Genomic DNA, 23048 nt, shown 5'->3' on the forward strand with positions numbered 1-23048 from the left:
GCGGATTCCTTTACATCGTGGGAACTATCTTCATCATTTTTTTTTGGGGGGGGGGGGGGGAGGGGGGCATGTACAATTTAATTGAAACCTAAGGCAGGATGTGTTAGAAGGAACAGACCTCCTAGCTTACTCTAGGAAGGGGAGATAAGGATAATTTGTTAAGCTGAAAATGGTGCCAGAAAAGATTAGTACACTGAGCATCATCTGCCAGCCTGCTGTTGGCAGGGTTTGTATTTAGGTCTGGTGCTGTCTTTCACCTTCCCACTGATGATTACCACATGTACAGGCCAGTCTGGTAGCCATTCTGATAGCCAAGTCATAAATGATCTGTAAAGCTTGTGTGAAAAGTCAGTATAGAAAACCTTCCTTTAGTACTACAACAAAGGCCCACTTGACAAAAGAAGTTGCATGTAAGGCATGCTGTACAAGGAGTTGTAACTTGATAGACTCCTGACAAGTCAGAGTGCTGGTAAAGCGTTATAACCAGAAGTAAGTGTACCTTTTAAAAAATATTCTACAGCTTAATCATTATACTTGGCAGCTGGGCATTTCAAGTCTATGCCATTTGCTGGAATCCAATTGTTAAATCAAGAAAGCCACTAACTGACACAGGCAACTATCAGTTCATCCAATTGCTTTTGTTAGTCTGGGATTTAAATCACGGCTGAGCTTTTTACAGCAGAAAATAAAATGTGGGGTTGAGAAACTAATATAGGCGCAAATGAAAAATGCTCCCCGCAACATAATCACAGTTCCAATCGTACATATTTATTCCATATTGACTTTCTATTACAATTCCCCCAAAAGATGCAATATAGTGACCATGATGCATAACATTTTCCCCTCTCCTGTTTCTCTTGCATATACAGTATATGGGAAGACTACCAGGAATCTAATCTAAGAGACTTCAATAATTTTCACATTATAAAGCCCACTTAAAATTAAAGAAGCAAAAATTCCCATCCAGTTACTTACAATTCATACAACAGACACGTAGCACTTGCAGACAGGGAAGGATTAGCCTTGGATTTTGCAAATTCTGTTTGACCAAATTCAAGGATATGTTTAATGCTCCACTAACACGTGCTTTTATTCCAAACTTCTTATCTGTAAAAATATAAACAAAGCAGTCTTTTTACAACTTCTTATCTGTAAAAATATAAACAAAGCAGTCTTTTTACAACTATTTTCTTAACAATAGCTAAGAAGGACTGTAAGATCAGAACATATACCTCCCAACATTTGAAAAACTTAGAGGGACAAAAAGAAGTGTTTTGACCATGACCCTTTTTTGGCCACACCCTAAATACCACTCCCATTTTAACAAATTTGCCAGGTTATTTAAAGTTTGAACACATTTCTGGGGTTGTGGGGTCATGTTTTATTTTGAAAGCTGAAAAAGTCATAAAAAGATGACAATCAAAAAATTGCTTAGAATTGTCCACTGCAAAAAGTTAATCAGTGTTATAAAACACAATTCTGTATTCCACAGCTTACATGTCTTAAATTTATCAAATCAGACATTACACAAACAATCCATTTTACAGTTAGTTTAAAACAATAAAAACAAATACAGTTTTTGTGTGTCACACAATGTTCCAATACCCTTGGACCCACAAAACAGCTTTATATTTCACTCTTGTAAACCAATTAGTCATTAGATTATAATCTCTTCCCAAAAATAGTTGGGACACTGTACATGCAACGAGAAAAGAATGCTATGATTTGCAAATCATGTTAACCCTATATTTAACTGCTAATAGTAGAAAGACAACATATCAAATCAACATTCAGAGATTTTAAAAAATATATGCTTGTTTTGAATTTGATGACAGCAAGCTGCCCATGTCATGTGCACTAATGAACCCCCATACCACCACAGATGTTGGTTTTTCACTGTGGGCTGATAACGTGGCATCCGCATCCATAATTTCCAAAAATAGAACTCATTCAGTTAAAAGAATAGGTCTGCAATTTTTTGGCAAAGCTTCATTCAAATATTACAATATTAATAACTTTATCAACTATAGTTATATTTCTCTCCTATCTCACCCAGAGCCAAATCTTTGTCATTAGCTGCAACAAAAAAGCACTATTTCTATTAAAAGGAATGCACAAAAACAGCTAGTGCTAAATCTGCTAATTTTTGAAGTATGACACAAAAATGGCAAACTCATATTTTAATTACTTATTTTCAAAAAAAGAGTATACTTTCCAGATGTCATTTGGACACATATGATGCCCTATACTGCCTCTATATTTTATTCTGGTCTGTCCATGGGAGGGGTTTTCACCTGTACTTATGTATGCATACCGTATATACTTGAGTATAAGCAAAGTTTTTCAGCACCCAAATTGTGCTGAAAAATTAACCCTCAGCTTATACGCGAGTCCCTCCAACTAGCACCCTCTGCTACCTGATTCCCTGTGTGCTCTTCTGTGCTCCGCTCCTTCCAGTTTTTTCCAGTTTTCTAAGGTAAAATTAGGTACCTCGGCTTATAGTCGGATCGGCTTATACTCGAGTATATAGGGTAACTTTATTTATAAAGCGCTACAAGGACACACAGCACTGTACAATCTTATAATATACAAAATTACACACAGGGAAGACAAGTGTTATAATAAATACAATAAATATGTATAAATACACAGGGAGTAAGTGCCATGTGGAATGAGACACAGTAGGAAGGAGGTCCCACCCCCGTGGAGCTTACAATTCACTTAGAGGAGACCATGTTTTAATTTAAACACAATAACAATACCAACCTTTTGGTCCAACCTTAGCAAGTAAGCTATGAAGAACCATCATTAGCTCTTCATTTGAAGAGGACTCCTTGCTGGCACTTAGAAGAAGTTGTAACAGTATCCGGGAGCCACCCTTTGATATCAAGGCATTGATTCGACGGCCACCAGCTTTTCAAAAGAAGACATGAAGACATTAGTAAAATGTTTATGTAAGTGGCTCTATATCCCCTAATATTCTGAGTGCGGAGTCATTAGAGGTATGTTTATGCATACAAAATTGCAAACGGTGGTAGTGGTAAAACAAAAAAATACTTACAGCTAGGAATCAGAAACAGGCTGATGTGTTTAAAATGGAGGGGAAGCATGTGTTAAGCATGAGCTAGATGATTGGCTTCAACTTTCAAGATTATCTATACTTATATATTTGCACTAAAAAAAAAACAACACCTGGCAGAACTACTATTGGTTGCATCAGTGTGGCTTCAACCACCTTAATAAATAAACACAAATGAGTTTATGTTGAGTAAACAGGTAACAAATCTGCTTCTGGATATAGATGAGACAGAATTACCTACTGTATGATTTATAAACTGATTCAGTTATGTTTGCTTGGTAATTGCAAAGAATGCATGTACTACAGGTGGTTTATGTACAATCTATTATTTATCTGAAGGAAGAAATCATTCAATCAAAAGTAGAAGATAATCAGCATTCACTGAATTTTCATGTTCTTAATCTTTCAGAACAGATTGTTTTAATATTGTTATCTTGTATAAATAATTCATACGTGACTGCTAGGACACCACCCAATCCCATAACTTACTCATGGACTACAGACGCAAAGAGCTAAAACACCGTAACTGTAACAAGGTAGCCCTATATAAAAATACTGAGCCAGTTAAAGGTGACTTTTCCGGCAACTCAGGTCCTTCCTCAGGCAAGATAGTCCAGGCTGAATATGTATGTCGAAAATGTCATAAACTGAATAATGGCTTTTTTGTATGGACTTTAGTATATGAAAGTATATTATATTCAACTGAACAGTCTCTGGTGACCCATTTATTAATCATTAATGATTCATAGGGTCCTTATTTTTGATATGCCTAAGTTGTCAGTATGACTTTAACCTAGCCTGTAAATCCTGGTAAAAATAATTCTAATTTATTTACAAGGCCCTGCCATATTGCACAAAATTGCAAGACTAAAAGGATTAACTAATGCAGCCCAAGAGGAATTATTAAGCAACATAAGAAAAATCTGTATTTAGATTAGATATGCAATAATCTTAATATAATAATGTTAAATATGAAAAACTCTCTGAAACATTTTCATGACTTTCATATTTTTGCACAAATTTCTTACCAGTTGATGCCAGTTCATTCAGAATATTTAAAATATTCAGTATAGTTTGTAGATCCCTGGTGTTCTATAAAAGAAAAAAATATATATTATATAAATATTATTTTAAAAAATGGTGATGCACACCAGGAAATTTTTATCAAAGTTGGATCAACGTTTCGGTCCTTACCCAGGATCTTTAGCAAAATATATAAATATTAAATATATAGTATGTGAGTATATAAGCTATTTGCCTACATATTTCCAGAATGATTACATTTTCCTTCTAAAGCTGGTATCTTAAACAGCTGTGAATATGAAGTAAGTTGTATTTTGCTAACTTTTGAAGAGGAAAAGTGTATGGCTTTTATAAAACTACAGCCTATCTGCTTGAGACTGCTTACTTCCAGCTCTGAAAAATAAAAAGTCCCATATAACTTTGCTGCAAAAAGCCTTAATAACATGTGTTAATTCCAAATACAGAAACAAAAGACTTTAAACCACAAGCAGCATTATCTACACAAGTCTTTGCAGTTACAACTCTTCGGCCGATGACTAACAAGGAGCTTGGTCACCCCATGATTAATCTCCTCTAGTGGTGGAGACTAATCTAGTCAAATGCTTTCCTAATGGTGAGAATGTAAATTGCCAGTATGAAAACATATATGTCACTTTGAGGTTTCCTCGTGAGGCGACTAATCTCCAAGTGTGTCATCGGCCTTATCCTTAGGTCCCCTAAGGGACGTGGCAGATGGGGAGATTAGTCGCCGTGCGACATATCTCCCTTGTCACGGGTGACTAATCTCCCCAAAATGCCATCCCACCGGCTAGAATGTATATTGCCGGTGGGATGGCATACACGGTGCAAAGATCTCCAAAGTTTCCTCCTCCTTTTAATTTTAAGGGGCTAACATAATAATGTTATTTTCTCACCTCAAGCGTACAAAGTATCACTTCCATACCAGTTGAACCTTTGGCTGCGATTTCTTTTCGGGTTTTTTCTAAAGAAAAGAAAGAATTGTCATTTAGAAAATCTAATTGCATGTATACACAGACACACTATATATATATATATATATCGGTATACACTATATATATATATATATATATATATATATATATATATAATCGGTAACTGGGAAGTGATGTTCAACTTCTGCGGTTGCCATGGACGCCAGTCTTAACAACGAGTGGTGGAAAGACACCACTGTTGTTTAATGAGGGGCACTTCTTACTTCACACGTAATTAAATACTGCGCTTTAATAGACCATAAGTTATTTGACTACTATTAAGTAAATTATGGAGTGTAAAATGTCTACACAGTTAAAATGAGTTTTTATTGTTCACATACGAATGTTGTCTTTGTGTATTGTCACGTCACTTGTGTTCCCGCCATATCTTGTATTTAGGTTTGTCTCACAATGCTGTTTGTAACTTTGAGAAAGGCTGGTATTCCAGCCGAAACGTCAGTCTTTGTTATTTGCCTTAATATATTCTTTCAGTGATTATAAGTCCTGTGTGAAGCGGTTCAACTCTCTGCGAATATATATATATATATATATATATATATATATATATATATATATATATATATATATTGATTAACAACTTAAACAAAATTACACTAGGCTTCCAACAAAGCAAGCAAAGAGCAACATTTGGCTGTGTGCAAATAGCAACAGGCCTCTGCACTCCATTTCACAGTGCAGAGACCTGCAGCTCCCCCTCTCTAATACAGTGCTGACTACATTAGTCAGCATTGTATTGGTGAGAGCCAGGTAAGGGGAAGCACATAGGAATTCCCATACCTCCCTGTACCTTGTGTGTCATTCATCCATTCAAGGTAGGGAAAAACAGCCCGCATCGGGTCTCTGTCCTTACCACCTTCCTTGAGGCAATGGATTCATGCAGTTTAGTTACCATCAATTACAAGCTATTTTTTATTATTACAGAGAAAAAGGAAATTATTTTTTAAAATAAAGATTATTTGCATAAACTAGACTGTGTCTTTCTAGAAAAGGGATCCTATACCTTTATTAATAAGAAGTTAGGAAGTAATTTACAGGACTGAAGCTTTTAATATCCAACCTGTCTTTGCTTGTGGCCTGCACAAAGGGAAGCAGTTCACTGTTTAAACTGAAGTTAGACTAGTCTGATTGGGGGATTCTTCACTTTACACGTTAAAGAACATAAAGAAACTGTAAAAAACTTTGAAAAAAAACTTAAACTACAGAAAGACGTAAAAAAGGGGACGTGAAATTGTAGTTGAATTCAACTGTATTTGAATTTTGGTGTTAACAATAAACAGATCAATAATTTCATGCATTTAAAATGCCATTATTGTGTGAATATGTTACCATATAAATCTGTGAATATTTAAAGTATTTCTTATTCATAATGCATGTTGTTTGATAGAGGGTGGTTTCCTTTATACTGTGAGTGACAGGCACAATTCTGACCATTTTCCCACCTGATTGTCAAGATGGAATTCCCCAGCGCTTTAAGTGTAAATCAATTTTCCTCAAACAGTAACTAGGTCATATTAAAATTCGACAGGAATGGAATTGTTCATAGTTACATAGTTAAGTTACATTGTTAAATTGGGTGAAAAAAATACCAAAGTCCGTAAAGTTTAACCCTTCCAAGTGAACCCCAGAACACACATAAACCTATCCTGACTTATGCATATACTCATATACATAAACTATATATACCAACATCAGTACTAACTGTAGATTTTAGTATCACAATAGCCTTGGATGCTTGTTCAAGAACCTATCCAGGCCCCTCTTAAAGGCATTAACAGAATCTGCCATTACAACATCACTAGGAAAGGCATTGCCCAACCTCTTTGCCCTCAACATAAAAAAACCCACCTACGCTGCTTCAAATGAAAGTTCTTCTAATCTAAATGGGTGGCCTCTGGTGCGCTGATCATTTTTATGGGAAAAAACATTCCCTATCTGCCTATAATTCCCTCTAATGTACTTGTACAGAGTAATCATGTCCCCTCGCAAGCACCTTTTTTCCAGAGAAAACAACCCCAACCTTAACAGTCTAACCTCATAGTTTAAATCTTCCATCCCCTTTACCAGTTTAGTTTCACATCTCTGCACTCTCTCCAGCTCATTAATACCCTTCTTAAGGATTGGAGCCCAAAGTTTCAATGCAAACTCAAGGTGAGGCCTTACCAGAGACTAATAAAGAGGCAAAATTACGTTTTCAATCCTTGAATTAATACCCTTTTTATGCAAGGCAAAACTTTATTAGTTGCCTTGTAATGACACTGCCTGGAATAAGACAACTTGTTATCTACAAAATCCCCACATCTTTCTCAATTAAGGATTCCCCCCAACACACTACCATTTAGTGTATAACTCACATTTATGTTATTATTACACAACTTTGCACTTTTCAACATTGAACCTCATTTTCTATTTTACTGCCCAGTTTACCAATTGTGCCAAATCGCTCTGCAAAGTGGCAGCATCTTGCATGGAACTAGTTTTGCACAATTTAGTATCGTCAGCAAAAACAGAAAAAGTACTTTCAGTGCCCACCTCCAGGTCATTAATAAACAAGTTAAAAAACAAAGGACCAAGGACTGACCCCTGTAGTACTTCACTAACAACACTGCTTCATTTAGAAAATATTCCATTTACAACCACACTCTGTAACCTATCCTTTAGCCACTCTATCCAAGAACAAATATCATGTTCCAGGTCAATATCCCTTAATTTTTACATTAACTTTCTGTGCTATACTGTATCAAATGCTTTAGCAAAGTCCAAGTACATGACATCCACTGCCATCGAAGTTCCTGCTCACCTTCTCATAAAAGTAATATAAAGCAAAAGAAAAAATTTACCAAGAAAAAATTAAATATTGGTCCCCTTAGCCATAAGCTTGTCACAACTGGCACACAATTGTAGGCCAATTTATTTTTCATTTACCATAAACCCTGTTTGGAGCATCTGTAGAACTATTCTGAGCAACATTATCATGTGACCTGATCTGGATTTGGGTTTATCAGATCTAAAGATCTGTCACGCTGATAAACACTATCCATGTTTAAAGCTGGATTCTTGCGATTTAAAAGCCAAAATCACTTTAAAAATAAAAAAGTGACAAACAAGCAAGCGCTCAAACAGTATCTGCATTAAAATAAATGCTTTTTTAAGTGTTTATATCTGTGGCGTTCTGTTTCACATATAACTGACTATTATCAAACAGAAATCGTAGTGCAGGCTCCAGGATAAATGCTCCCCTTCTTACTTACCTCTAAGATACATAGGAAAATGGATATCAGGCTTAAAAGAAGTCATTACTATCAGCCAGGAAAGGTGCTGGACTGCATACAGCTTTCTGCACACCAGATATGACATCCTGATATGTTCTGACAAATGCCAGCATTCAAGCCACACCTACCTATAATGGCACATAGCTAAAAATAATTTCACTTGAGATAGACAGCTAACAGTTCATGTGATCTTTACAGTAAGTTGTAATGTATATCAGAATATGTGTTCCCTATAAACTTTTTTATCTTTTGTTTACTCTTCTTTTAAGTCTTTGTGGAACAATTTTATCCTGAGAAATTCCTGCACTAGGAGGCAATTCCATATAAATAAACTTACTATTTTGAGAACTAAAATGGGGGTATGTATATATATATATACATACAAAGGATGGCACACCGCTACATAAGATACCCGGGTGCTCGGTAAAGGGTTCCAATAGTATAAAAAAGACCAGCAACTCCGGGATTTCTTGTGAAAAATCAAAACATATATTCAAAGTAGCATAAACAGCCAACGTAACGCTTCGGTCCCCGAGAAAGGTCCCGATGGGGACCGAAATGTTACGTTGGCTGTTTATGCTACTTTGAATATATGAAGTAGCATAAATAAATATGAGGCTTTATTCAGTCTGACGTTTCAGTTCCTGAATGGAACTTTCATCAGCTTATAAACATTTGAACTGCACTGTGGTGTTGTTGTCCCTGATGAAAGTTCCATTCAGGAACTGAAACGTCGGACTGAATAAACCCTCATATTTATTTATGTAAAATTGCGAGACTCCTGTGTGAAAATTCCTGAGTGTGCTGTCACTCTACCTCTGTATACCTACACTCTCTGCACTGGCACCCAGGTATTATCTACTCTCATGGTGTGCAGCTTATTGGCAATATATATATATATATATATACATATATATACACACTAGTTAATCCACAATGCCACCACCATTTCAGTACAGGGAGAGAAATATTATTTTCTTTTCTAATGGAACATGCAACAGATGGAAGAGTGGAAGAGAAGGATACTCATTTGTGAAATACGATTAGACTTTAAAGGAGAGATCTACCCAAACCCTGAATTTTTTCATAATAGGAGAAAATGCATTTCTATGTAGCTTTCCAGTATAAATTAAACATTTATAAATGTATTTGCAACTAAAAGCAGTTTCAGAGTCTGAAAATGTCCTGCTTTTATTTCCCTGTCTACTCATAGAGAGTCAGCTCTCACTCAGCAAGACTCCAATTGAATCTTGGCTGGAGGAGAATTGATTTATGAAAAAATGTTTCTGTAGTCTGGCAAACTAAGAACGAAATAGCAAACAAAAGACAGAAACTGCTTTCAAATGAGATTTAATTACAAAAAAACTTTAAAATCATTGAAAATGTTTAAATGATATATGATATATAAGGGGTTGTGCATTTAAATTATGAATATTTTTATGATGCAAGGCAATAAAAAAATCTTTTTTGGGTGGACACCACTTTTAAGAAAAAAAGGAATACTTAAAGGAAACGTGTTATCATGTGGAGTTCACAGCTGAAATGCTGTTGTACCAAGTAATGCCCAAAAGCAAATATATGTTTTACTTATATTCCGGCACATACCCAATTACTTCCTAAATGAAATAAACACCAAACTTTCCATCAAGGTAAACAAAATAGTCAATTATCGCAGTATTGCAAAGACCATAAAAAATACAAATTTATAATATTTTTTTACCTTGAGTTTGTGCCAAGTGAAGAATCTTTGCAGTAACATATCTTGTGTTATCGGAGTCAAATAATAGAGGTTCTGCATTGACCTTTTCCAGCTGGGATAAAAGACTCTGAATCCGGGAATTGTTTGACAGGCTGAAAACAGAACACAATCAAAAACTGCAAATGTTAAAAATTTCAGCATCTTTGCCCCAGTGTCTTTGTCTTGTGTAGATTTGTAATATAAAAAGGCTTTATGTTAATATTACCAGATGTTTAACTATCATGCTTATTGCTTAATCCAGCAATTTTTTTTAGATTACATAGTAAAATTTTTAAACAAAAAGCAGAGCATAGTTTGATTTTGCCATCTTCGATTTCATGACAACTAACCCAGAATAAGTTTACTGAGAATGCATTGTACAGGTATGGGGTCCGTTATCCGGAAATCCGTTATCCAGAAAGCTCTGATTTACGGAAAGCCTGTCTCCCATACACTCCATTTTAATCAAATAATTCAGATTTTTAAAATGTATTTCCGTTTTCTCTGTAATAATAAATCCTTATTGGATGCTAATCAGTCCTAGTGGGTTTAATTAATGTTTTAATGTGTTTTTAGTAGACTTGGTATGGAGTTCCAAATTACGGAAAGACCCCTTATCCGGAATACCCTTGGTCCCGAGCATTCTGGATAATGGGTCCTATACCTGTATTGTGTATTCAGCAGATTTTAGGCATACCTGAATGTATTTGCATGAATATACACATACACAGGGCTGCCATCAAAAATCATGGAGCCCCGCCAAACAAAATTACCAGGCCCGCGACCGGGGCTTTGTGGTGTAAAACCAAAACACATAATTGTGGCCAGAGGCCCTAATGGTTTTAGGTTCTCCATTAAAAAAAGAAACATTTCCGATATACATTCATTAATAAATGCATACTGTTTTTATAAATAACACAATTCCTTTACTGCAATTTTCCCCCATCTTAACAATGCAAAAAGTTCCAGGATCCAGCCAAAGGAACTACCTAAGGCGTTGATGATTTGGAGAATGATAACAGTGTAAACTAGATAAAAGTATGAAGCCTAGAGCCTAATTTATTTATTAGGTCTTACTCTTTTAAATATGAAAAAAAGGTTTCCCCATTAGCATTTATTATTATTTGTTTATATATTGCACTGTTACACAGTAACACAATGTACACAGCACAGAAATTATTTTTTACTATTATCAGTTCCAGCCCCAACAGAGCTTACTATCTGTGCACACAAAATGGTTAATTTTCAAATAGCCTGTATTTTTATGGAGGGTGTGTGTACACTAAAGCACCTGGAAGAAATCACGAACCACGGGTAAAACATACAAACTCCCTGCAAATAGTGCCATTTGAATGAACAAGAGTAAATTATTAATACAGATATAGACCCCGTTATCCAGAATGCTTGGGACCAAGGATATTCTGGATAAGGGGTCTTTCCGTAATTCGGATCTCCATACCTTAAGTCTGCTAAAAAATCAATAAAACATTAATTTAACCCCAATAGGATTGGTTTGAATCCAATAAGGATTAACTATATCTTAGTTGGGACCAATTACAAGGTACTGTTTTATTACTACAGAGAAAAAGGAAATCAGTTTTAAAATTCTGACTTATTTGATTAAAATGGAGGCTGTGGGAGACGGGCTTTCCGTAATTCGGAGCTTTCTGGATAACGGGTTTCAGGATAAGGGGTCCAATTCCTGTACACTGTAATGTTTACATTTTAGTCATTGGCCAAGGTAAAAACTTAAAAATAACGCACACAAAGAGATCTTCTGATACTTTCATTTAAATATATGTCAGAAAATAGAACACATTGACCACCTTTGTTTTAATTAACGTTTATTATGTTGCAGATGAAATCATTTTAGTTTACCTTTTTTATAGATTCTTATTTATGTGTATTTCTATTGTGCCTCTCTCCAAATTGCTTTTAAAAATTGTATCTGGTCACTAATACTGGCATTTATAATTCGACTAAGTGTAAGGTATAGATTTACATTGCATATTAATAGCATTCATATTTATTGCTGGCAACCAGGTGGGAAGAAGTATGCTAAAAATAAGTGCCCGGAACCAAAAAAATGACGATCATTAACTTGTATTTTTATTTTAATACATGGGAATATTTTTCTTTTATTTATTTGTGTGTACTTTATTCATTCCTTTACAAGAACATCATGGAACATTCACTTGTGCAAAACATGTCCTTAGTGACAGAAAAAAATCAGTAAAGGCCCTGAGAATGGAACACAGCACACAAATGTAATACAAATTATTCTAAGTCTAACTAAAAAAATAAGAGTATTCTTCTCAGGAACATATTAACTTTGCAGTATTGGCAAAGAAAGTTCATTCTTTAGTTAACAGTAGCAAGACATGAACCTTGCACATGAGAATAATGCCAGGACCGAGGTAGATGCCAAACATTTATTAAAACAGAATATTTTTCTTGTCATGAGTAAAGTACTGCTGTTCAGACATTTTCTTCATATTTATTTTTGTACTAAGGCAGCCATTGTTACAAAAATGTATGTACATTGGAGGATTTGTTTTTGACAGTAATCTAGGTAAAACATCAAAAAGTACAGATCACTACAGATCCCTGGAACAAAAATTGATTGGGCAGACACTACAAAGAGTGGTATATAAGAGAGTCCCCCTGGTGACCAATCCCACCTATCTGGCCGCTGTGACTGTTACCTTTGTGTAAGCTTTAAATGGTATCAGTACTTAGATTAACTGGCCCCCTGCATGATTCACACCTCAGATTCAGACTTTAAACCCCTGTATTTTTAAAAATGCAATCCCCTGTGTTGTTCACACCTTTTAATCCCTGCATTGTTCATCCCCTGCATTGTTCACACCTCAGGCTCAGACTGTAAGCAGTGCCAGCATTGTGTCACTGAGTATGGCACACACAGGCAGCACAGGGCAGGCAAAATATGGCAAACACAGGCAGGAAAGGGCAGGCAGAGTATGGCACACACAGGCAGCATAGAGCAGGCAGTGTGGCAGACACAGGCAGTACACATAGGCTGTACTCTGCCTGCCCTATGCTGCCTGTGTGTGCCATACTTTGCCTGCCCTATGCTGCCTGTGTGTGCCATACCCTGCCTGCCCTAAGCTGCCTATGTGCCTTTCTCTGCCTGCTCTATTCTGCCCGTGGGAGGTGAACCTGGCAGGGGTTAGTTTTGGAAGTTTTTTAGCATTTGAAAACAGTCATTATATGGTCCCTAAGGTGTGTAATTTGTGCTGGGATTGCTGTGCTATCCAGAGGAGATGAGGAGGCATATGGATTTAAGGGTGTGTCTTAGTAGGACACAATATAAGTCTTTCACATATGAATGAAGGGGGATATCCCTACACCAACCATTTGTGTTTTTTCTGCTGCCACCATTTATGTGAGTATGTTATTAAAAGCTCCTGTCCTTACTTCAGCTCTTACTCATATATTCAATTCCTCTCTGGCTTCTGGTACTTTTCCCTCTCTATTCAAACAAGCATGTGTAAAACCCATTCTAAAAAAAGGCTACACTGGACCTGTCCTGTCTATCTAACTATCGTCCGGTCTCTCTCCTGCCCGTAGCCTCTAAAGTCCTGGAACGTCTTGTCTTTTCTTGTGTCACTAACTTCCTCTGCTCCCATAATCTGCTGGACCCTATGCAGTCTGGCTTTCGGCCTGCGCACTCCATTGAGACGGCCTTATGTAGAGTGGAAAATGATCTCCAGACTGCCAAGGCCAAAGGAAACTACTCATTTCTCATTCTCCTTGACCTTTCTTCTGCTTTTGATACGGTTGACCATTCTGTCCTTATGCAAATTCTCTATTCTCTGGGTATCCGGGATCAGGCTGCATCCTGGTTCTCTTTCTATCTCTCTAACCGCTCCTTCTCTGTTGCTCTTGCTAACAAATCCTCTACCCCGGTTCAGCTTGGTGTGGGGGTGCCTCAGGGCTCTGTGCTTGGTCCTTTGCTGTTCTCCCTGTACACTCTCTCTAGGAGACCTTATTTCTTCTTTTGGTCTTAAATATCACTTATATGCAGATGACATCCAGATATATTTAAACCAATCCACACTCACCAGCACACCCTGGCCTTTCCACTCTGTTCTGCTTGGTGAGACGTCAGCACTCTCCACCACGATCCAAATAGCACAAAAATACCGGCACAACAGGACTTGTTTAAGCGGGATAAACCCTGCTGATTTTTAATAGTTGCAAACCATGTACCATTTCGGGGGCACGTGGGTGTGATTTAAAAAAGGGGAGTGGTGAAAAATGGCTTCCATTATCTGCCCTAGACCATGTAGGCCAGAAAAATTCCGGCCCTTGGAACCACAGGAGAGGACTGATCTAGGTTGACCATACACTGATTCAGTAAAATGACCATAAAACTGCTCTTGGCCCGACTGGTCAACCTAGTGATGGGTTAAATGGGCTGATCTGAAAGTTTTTACCTCTAGTGATCCAATGATCAAGGCACACTGGAGGCTTACGTGGACAATTCAGGAGAGGACAGCATGTGTCGGTGTGGTCCTTGCCCTTGCCCTTTCCATCAACTCTATAGATACCTGGCTGATCATGATCAGTCAAAGAGGCTGTAGATCTCCATTACAAACTGATCTGAAAATTTGCATCCAATGGGTGGTTCATATTTTTTGGCCCTAAAAAAGTAATCATTGTTGGTTAATGATTAAAGAATGTGGCCTTTAACAAAGCAGGAAAAAGTGTTGCCAAGTTGGTCATTTTTTATTACTAGTGGTAAGGTACTATTAAATTTGAGTTTTATTAACACATTTACTGTAGCTATTAAAAATGCTAATTCTGAATACAGGGATTCAGACACTATATATAGTTATTGTGAGTAGTTAAGATTAGAAGACGTTACTTAATAAGGACTTTAAAAGACAGTTACCATTTTAGTGAGTAATGTGAGAGTGTGCTGCAAGCAATGTGAAATACACTATGTCTTTCTTATGATACTTGCATTGTCAAACACATTTTAAACAATTTATGCAATTGCAGCTGACACTGCTAGCAAGATCTTTTGTTAGGAAACTAAAGACTGACACTTGAACTATAAACACTGACAGAAATGTACTCCAAACTCTACAAACCTCAGATCCATTACAAACTGCAGAATAGCTCTTAGCTAATGTTTCTAGTATGTAACAAGCTTAATATAACACACTCACTGTCACAGGTGTAATCAAAATATATTGCAGCTTTCATGTTCCACTTGCCAATTACACAAAACCTGAAAAGTGGCAAAAAAATATTCAGCATACAGGTATGGAATACAGATAAGGCTGCCAAAAGGGACTTACAGAAACAACAATCTCTTGGGAAAAGGCATGACTACCAGAATAGGTGAGTGTATGGCTGGTTTTAAGGTCTGACGGACAAAAAATGGTCCACTGGCCAGAGGGCTCAAACCATCAAGAAAACCATTCTTTCTCACTACAATTAAAAGTAGAGGGTGCTCCTCTGAATCAGATACCACCATTGCCACTGACACCAGAACCAGAACTCCAGGCAGTAAGGACAAAGCGAGCTAGCTCCACCTCCTAACTCAGTGAGCATTAAGGGGCATGCACTTTTGTCCCCCTTAGTGCTTTAGCACTTGTGCACCTGGGTTAAAGGAACACTAACACCAATAAATGAAAGTGTATAAAAGTAACTAAAATATAATGTGCTGCTGCCCTGCACTGGTAAAAGTTGTGTGTTTACTTCAGAAAGTCGACTATAATTTATATAAATAAGCTGCTATGTAGCCATGGAGGCAGCCATTCAGAGGAGAAAAGGCACAGGCACATAGCAGATAACAGATAAAACACTATTGTATTCTACAGAACTTATCTGTTATCTGCTATGTAACCTGTGCCTTTTCTCCTTTTTTCCAGCTTGAATGGCTGCCCCCGTGGCTACACAGCAACTTATTATATCAATTATAGTAGTGTTACTGTAGCAAACACACCAGTTTTACCAGTGCAGGGCAACAGTGCATTATATTTTTATTACTTTAAAGCTCTTTCATTTTTTGGTGTTACTGTTCCTTTAAGTTAATATCCCCTATAGTGATTAAATGGAGCTTGAGTATCTTGTACATATTGATTTTTGTGAAGACAAAATGTATTGACAAAAATGACAACAAAATACACATTAAAGAAAGAAGTTCCAAAGAAAAAAAAGAAAAAGAAAACCCTCCCACCAAAAAAGTGCAGAGCTACCAGGCCTATAGTGTCATTGTACATGTCTGACCCATTGACTGGCTGGATTAAAAATAACAATTTACCTTTACTGCAGTGGTTCACCATGAATTAATCAAAATGTCTCATGTTGGCTGCAAATAAGTTTTTAACTGCTATAAATCTTTAAAATAGGAATATTATATGGCAATAGCAGGTGCAAAGCCTCTTCTCTATAAATCAAAGACCTCTAATTGTACTCAAGCAGAGAAATATGCTAACAGTCACACTAACCCTAAAAAACTCCTCAACTCTGTTTACAGTGGAATAACATCTGCTGTTTCTTTATAATGAATTGTTCAAGCAAGGGTTCCATTTAAATATGTCCATGGTAGCTATCAACTCAAAGACAAACAGTGGATATTAGTTTTCCACATTAAGTGCAATGTGAATAATGGATCTGATCTCCTCTGCAATTTCTTCATTCCACAATGAATCTTTTTTTTTTTTTTTAGCACACTGTTAATATGTTTATAATCCTGTAAAGTACTACAGCCATGTAAGTATAACATTGTTCTGTCATATTTGGAAACCTGACCCATAAGTTACAAGTCTCCGATCTAACACAATGAAACAAATTGCTGAGAGCTAAAACGTGAAAAATTCAGAGAAGGCAAGTATTTATCTTGCATATATCTTGTGTACAATTCATCACTATGCTCTAATTTGATACTATGAATTATACACTCCACTCCCATAGGGCACATTTGCAAGTGAAAGTTGAGTAAGCAAAGTGCAATTTCGAGTGCAATCACCATGTGTTTTTCCCACAATGCACAATTATTTCCAACAATTCCAGAGTCATTGCATTCACAGTCAGGGCGATTCTCTCACAATTGCGTCCAGTTCACCAAAATTAACCAAATTTTGAATGCGCTTCAATGCAAATCAGTTGTAATTGTGTTCAATATTTGTGAAGTCTGACTAGCATCATTTCTGGTGTTCACTGGGTTCGGTGTGTAGGTAATGCATGCTTCCTATTCTTTAGCCACAACTCAACTGAGGCAATTGATGCAGGGTGCTGAGGATTCTTTGAATCATTAGGGGTAGCTGTGTTCGATTCAGAACAGAAGGTAGGTAGAAGAGTCAAGAGCAACTAAAGAGAAGTGTGAGGAGCACATTTTGCAATTAAATTGTTTTTACGAATAACTCACTGCAACTGCACTTGCAAATTGCCCTTGTAAGTGCTTCCAATTATAAATCAGGTGCCCATGGAGACATAGTTTAGAACTCAATGGAGTAAGATATGTTCTAAGAGTGCTCCGGACCCAGGCTTGGTAAAATACAGGATAATTGCTGTAAACTATTCTACCTCTGCCCAAAACCAGTCAAGAACAGCAAGACACATAACAAAGGAATAAATCAGGTGCCCATTTTTTAAGGACTCCCACTGGCTGTGGGTGTAAAAAAATGGCCATGCATTACTGAAATACTGTAGGTGTAACAATTCAGCAGAACCCATTAGAACCCTAAAAGTGACTGCTAGCTGTAGCCCTTTTTGGGAAATGCAGAACACCAACAGAGAAACTCCACTTCTGGAATGGGGCATGGAAGGGCTAACAGATTTACAGACAAGGATGAGGCAAAGTCGGGGATTAAGAGATAGAGGCTAAAGTCGAGGCAAGGAGCTAACAAGCAAAAATACATGCAAGGGCCAACAAAAAATGGAAAATATAGTAATATAGCAAAAACAAGTTTGAACAGTATCTGAACTAACAGAAGCCAGCTTGGGCAAAGTATAAGAGAAGAGAAAAAGATTAAAAAGGAAAATTAGCTCAAAAAAAAAAAAAAGCATGTGCTGAAAGTAAGATCATAGAGCACACATGTCACATCATAACATTGGTGGAAAACAGAGCAGTAGCATGCAATTGCGCAAGATGGCTAAGAGCACAGGCCCAAATCAAAACACTGTTAGACTCTACCTCCAGCTGTGAACGATCAGGCTGCTGAAAGCTGTAGGCCCAGGCACAGTAAGAATGGAGACTGTACCACGTCCAAGCACAATCAGACCTGTAATAACTGGAGGCTGAATGCCCTTGTACAGCAAACAGGTTTGCATGAACTGGAGGCCAATGCACAGTGAGACTGGTAAAGAGCTGTCAAAAACTGACATAAGGCATATTAAAACTGGCAAAAGCTGGAGGCTCATTTACTGTAAGGCTATACATTAGGACTGTATATGGGCCTTTGGTTGCCTCAGTGAGATAGAAACAATAGAAATAAGCAGAGAAGGGCCAAGAGATGCTTTCTGCACCAGTGATTTGAAGTTATGGTGCTTTGTCTTGCCCCCTCCTGTAACACATTCATTTAGCAGTGAAAAACTTTTTGTACAGATATAGGACCCATTATCCAGAATGCTTTGGACCAAGGGTATTCCAGATAAGGGGTCTTTTCGAAATTTGGATCTCCATACCTTAAGTCTACTAAAAAATCAATAAAACATTAAATAAAGCCAACAGGATTGTTTTGTATCCAATAAGGATTATTTATATCTTAGTTGGGATCAATTACAAGGTACTGTTTTATTACTACAGAGAAAAAGGAAAATTCAGAATTATTTGATTAAAATGGAGTCTATGGGAGATGGGGGGCCCGATTCACTAAAGTCCGAAATAAGGAGTGCTATTTATAGCATGCGTTAAAAATCTTATCACTTCTTATTTTTCGCTCGACAAGGACACTTGTCATAATTAAGAAGCGATGTTCTTGGTGTTATTTATCTTGCGACGACATATTTTCAAGCAATATATTACGCAGCGCACAACATATTACGCAGCACGTTGCTTGAAAATATGTCGTCGCAAGATAAATAACGCCAAGAACATCGCTTCTTAATTATGACAAGTGTCCTTTTAGTGAATCGAGCGAAAAATAAGAAGTGATAAGATTTTTAACGCATGCTATAAATAGCACTCCTTATTTCGGTCTTTAGTGAATCGGGCCCGGGCTTTCCGTAATTCAGAGCTTTCTGGATAACGGGTTTCCGGATAAGGGATCCCATACCTGTATAATGAAAGGTAAAGAATAATGTACATTGAAAAAGTGCTCAAAAGAGCACTCTGCAGTTTCACAATAAGTTATACATTTAATACGTTCCCTTTAACACAATATTATTTTGTATTCTCAACCATGAGCACTATTTCAGGAAATGTGTGGAAATGCTGTTTCCACACTTAGTGTACACTGAATACTTCTAAATGTAAATCTTTGCAATAATTAGGAAGTATGATTACACAAATGCTGCCAAGTAAACTTCAAATAGGTCACTGAAATACTGTTAGGAGTTTTAATACATTGGTTATTTATAGAAACACCATTTTTGAAGATGCAATACATCCCATGGGTCTATGTTGTTTTTGGGTATGTTGGCAGTTGGTTTTAGACTCACATAGCTTACTAAATAAGGTTATTTTCCAGATACAGTCCAATTTAGAAAAAAAATCATACGTATTACTCCATTACGCTACATTTAAAAAAAACAATAAAATGAGCATGAAAAAAATAATCATTTAGAACTCACCATTTGTCTGCTGTTGCTTTTGCTTTACTCATCTTGAAGAAGTCATTAATTTTATCATTTCACTTCCTGAAAACAATTACAAGATTGTTCAAACAAAGTTAGATAACAATGGAACTAACATATAGTCATAGTTTTCTTGGGAATAATTAAAGGTTTTGTAGGCAATAATGAATACTATATGGTGGTGGTTTCACTCTGGGCTAAACATTATCAGTATCTTTAAAAACAGCCTATTTATTGAAGCTATCTACATATCTGCTATTAACCCTGATTGTGTTTTACATAAGGTGTGGGCGTGTCCTAACGGATGCATCCAAAAGCAAAGTAGGAAGGGGTAGCCAATCGTAGCCCTGCAGTCACACAAGCAAAGACAGGCCTCAGTTCCCCATCAGGTCAGCCTAGCTACAATAAGTGCTGAGTGCCGCCCTGCACAGCCTGAGAAAGGAGGCAGCTGACTAGCTGATAGGCTTTTGAAAAATGTTTCAATAGGCCAGCCCGAAACAACTTTACTCAGCACATTCCTTCAATTTTTAGTATTATGAACCGGCACATTTCTGCTCTTGGTTGTATAAACAAATCCTTTGTGGTTATGGGTGATGTCAAATTAACTAGATCCCTACCCATTCAGTGAAGAAGTAGTACTTGACCCAATGCAACTTATCGTTTGACATGATTTAGATAATTTGAACTGATGTGTCAAAGCTGCAGTATAACATCCTATTCAACATAAGTTCAATGAATAGGGCTAATAGGGTAATCACTAAAAATCTATGTTTCTTGTTATTTCTTGATCTAAACAGAGCAGTCAGGAAAACTGAAGCTACTGCTTGTTTGGCCTTGAAAGGTAGATAATTAGAGTAACAGTACTCAAACCCTTGTCAAGGCCCAAGGGCCTCAGAAGTCTGGACCAATGAGGAAGCTGAGTTCAAAGAGTCATATCCAATGGGGTTAAAAAAAACTCAAGATCATATTCAGGCAAAGGTCAGGGCAGGCATCCATCAATCAGAGCCAGAATAAAAGCAGAAAGTCAGGAAACTGGAAGATCAAGTCAGAACAACAATTCAGGCACACTCAGGAACTTCACCAAGAAATACCTATATTTGGGTATTGTATCTGGGTCTCTGGCATCTATTTATTTAGAATTTTTACACTGAAGCACAATGTTCAGCACATGCCCTATTCATGTTAAATCATAGGTATAGTGCCCTTTTAAGTACTATAAGGCATGGTATGTTGGAAACACTACACAAGCACTTATATTTGCCTATTTGTGTCTGTTAGTTACCCCTCCCATATAGCTTGTAAGCTCTACGGGGCAGGGACCTCCTTCATCTTGTGTTTCTGACTCTTATTGCAACTGCACTTTGTATTTATTGTATTTATTGTTGTACTTTGTATTTATCCATTATCTTTAACCCCCCTGTCTGTATTAATGAATTCTACTGTACAGCGCTGCGTACATAAGTAGCGCTTTATAAATAAAGATATACATATATACATACATACAAGCGCCATGCAGAGTAGTGATGTATAGGTTGGAAAAAAAGACATTTTAAACCCTAACCCGATGCACCGTCATTATTCATATAACCACACTAGACACAACCCACCTGGCAGGGTGGGCCATGGGCAGAGTTTGGTCTGTCCACAACCTGCTAAAGTTCCTAACCCACCCGATCCACGGCCTTCGGCCCAGCCCACACATCACTAATGTGTTTGTTCAAAGAAACAAAATGAGGCAATATTAAACAACCTGCCATAAAGAAGCCAGAAATTTAATTTGTAGTTCTGCAGCAACAACTGTTTGGAAAGTGCTGATAAACATCTAACTTCTAATGCTGGCCATACACAAGGACATTTAAGCTGCCGATTCTGCCCCTTCAGACCAAGCATCATGTCATCAAAATCACTTCTCAGCTTCAAAAGTTACCCTAAAATAGAAAGTGTCCTCTGTCTGACAAATATCCTATCCAAAGCAGGAACAACAATATTTTTTATACATTGTAAGATCTCTGCACTTAACCAAGAGCAGCAAACATACACATACTGAAACAAATATTAATAAAAGTATAATCAGTGGGACAGACAGAGAAAGTGAAACCTTACCATTTCAAAACCTACCGCTATGTACTTACAAATAATGTATTGAAACACTGTCTTCTTATAAGGCAAATTTCCCCTAATGAAATAACCCAATATTTTCTGCACAAAACCCATTCTATGTGCAGTTAAAAGATGCTTTATATGTTGTGTGTGTGTTTTGTCTAAAAAAAAAAAAAAAAAAGAAAACTTAGCCAATTCCATATTGTATTACTGCAGAACAGAATCGCAAAGGGAATAAATATCGTTTGTGGCTATGTATTTGTAATTAATGGCCCTTGTACGTGAACAGTCTCGTGCAAGTATTTAAAACTATTGTGTAATTTGCTACAAATGGGGACGTAGCCAACTCACATCTACACTGAGCATTAAGCAACAACACTGACAAGCACCACAAGCCACACACAATGCAAACATGATCACTATCAGGGTTCCCCTGCACCTGTTTGCTGCACCCCAAAGCCCCCCATACAGTACGAAGTGGGTTACCTTCCCTCAGTCAGCCAGCCACTTAGAAGACACTTGCTCCATGACGACTCATTGTAACACTGAAAACATCCATGCATTAGTATAGGGATAGCAGGGACAGCAAATACATCTGTGTTCAGCCACCACCCTCCCTACCGAATTCTGCAGCTCACTGACAGAACAAGACCCCGTAATCCAAGTAAATACATACTGTCCAACAAATGCTTTTCCTACCATAGCCAGCAAGCCCGCATCACCACTTACCCCTCCTGCAAAGCTGTCAACTGCAGGCTCCCAGCCTCCTGTCTCACAGAAAATCCTAACACTGCAAGTCTCATCGCGCGAGAATGGCGTCACAACAACTCAGCGCAGTGACACAGTAGCCGCCTTGTGGGAGCGACGCGTCGGCGCATCTTAGCGTTACACAGTCGGAAGCTGCTACCTGTCTGCGGTAGTTCAGCTTCCAGTCTTTTTTACCTTTCTCTCTGTTAGAAAAAAAATAAAGATATTTCTTTCGTGTTGGTTGACCGCCATGGCCTCATCAACTCGCAATTTTCCTCAGAAGTCATTTATAGTTGCTGCTCAGA

At 37.3% G+C, this 23048-nt stretch overlaps 1 protein-coding gene across 2 annotated transcripts in view; it reads right to left on the reverse strand.

Moving 5' to 3' along the window:
* agtpbp1 (ATP/GTP binding protein 1) overlaps window positions 1–22759 on the reverse strand; it is a 66228-nt gene extending 43469 nt beyond the window's left edge. The window contains exons 1-7 of one of the 2 annotated variants that reach the window (NM_001113836.1): window positions 22726–22759; window positions 19894–19959; window positions 10105–10235; window positions 5017–5084; window positions 4108–4171; window positions 2767–2913; window positions 976–1107 (exon numbers count right to left, since the gene is read on the reverse strand). In NM_001113836.1, coding sequence (NP_001107308.1) covers window positions 976–1107; window positions 2767–2913; window positions 4108–4171; window positions 5017–5084; window positions 10105–10235; window positions 19894–19925 — 574 coding nt within the window. In that variant the 5' untranslated portion in view covers window positions 19926–19959; window positions 22726–22759. Of the gene's footprint in view, window positions 1–975; window positions 1108–2766; window positions 2914–4107; window positions 4172–5016; window positions 5085–10104; window positions 10236–19893; window positions 19960–22482; window positions 22595–22725 lie in introns of those variants that run through there. The other variant, XM_012953242.3, reaches the window with a different exon arrangement.
* Between the last annotated feature and the right edge of the window lie 289 nt (window positions 22760–23048).

This window comes from Xenopus tropicalis, chromosome 1 (assembly GCF_000004195.4).
Source record: "Xenopus tropicalis strain Nigerian chromosome 1, UCB_Xtro_10.0, whole genome shotgun sequence".
Lineage (NCBI taxonomy): Eukaryota > Metazoa > Chordata > Amphibia > Anura > Pipidae > Xenopus > Xenopus tropicalis.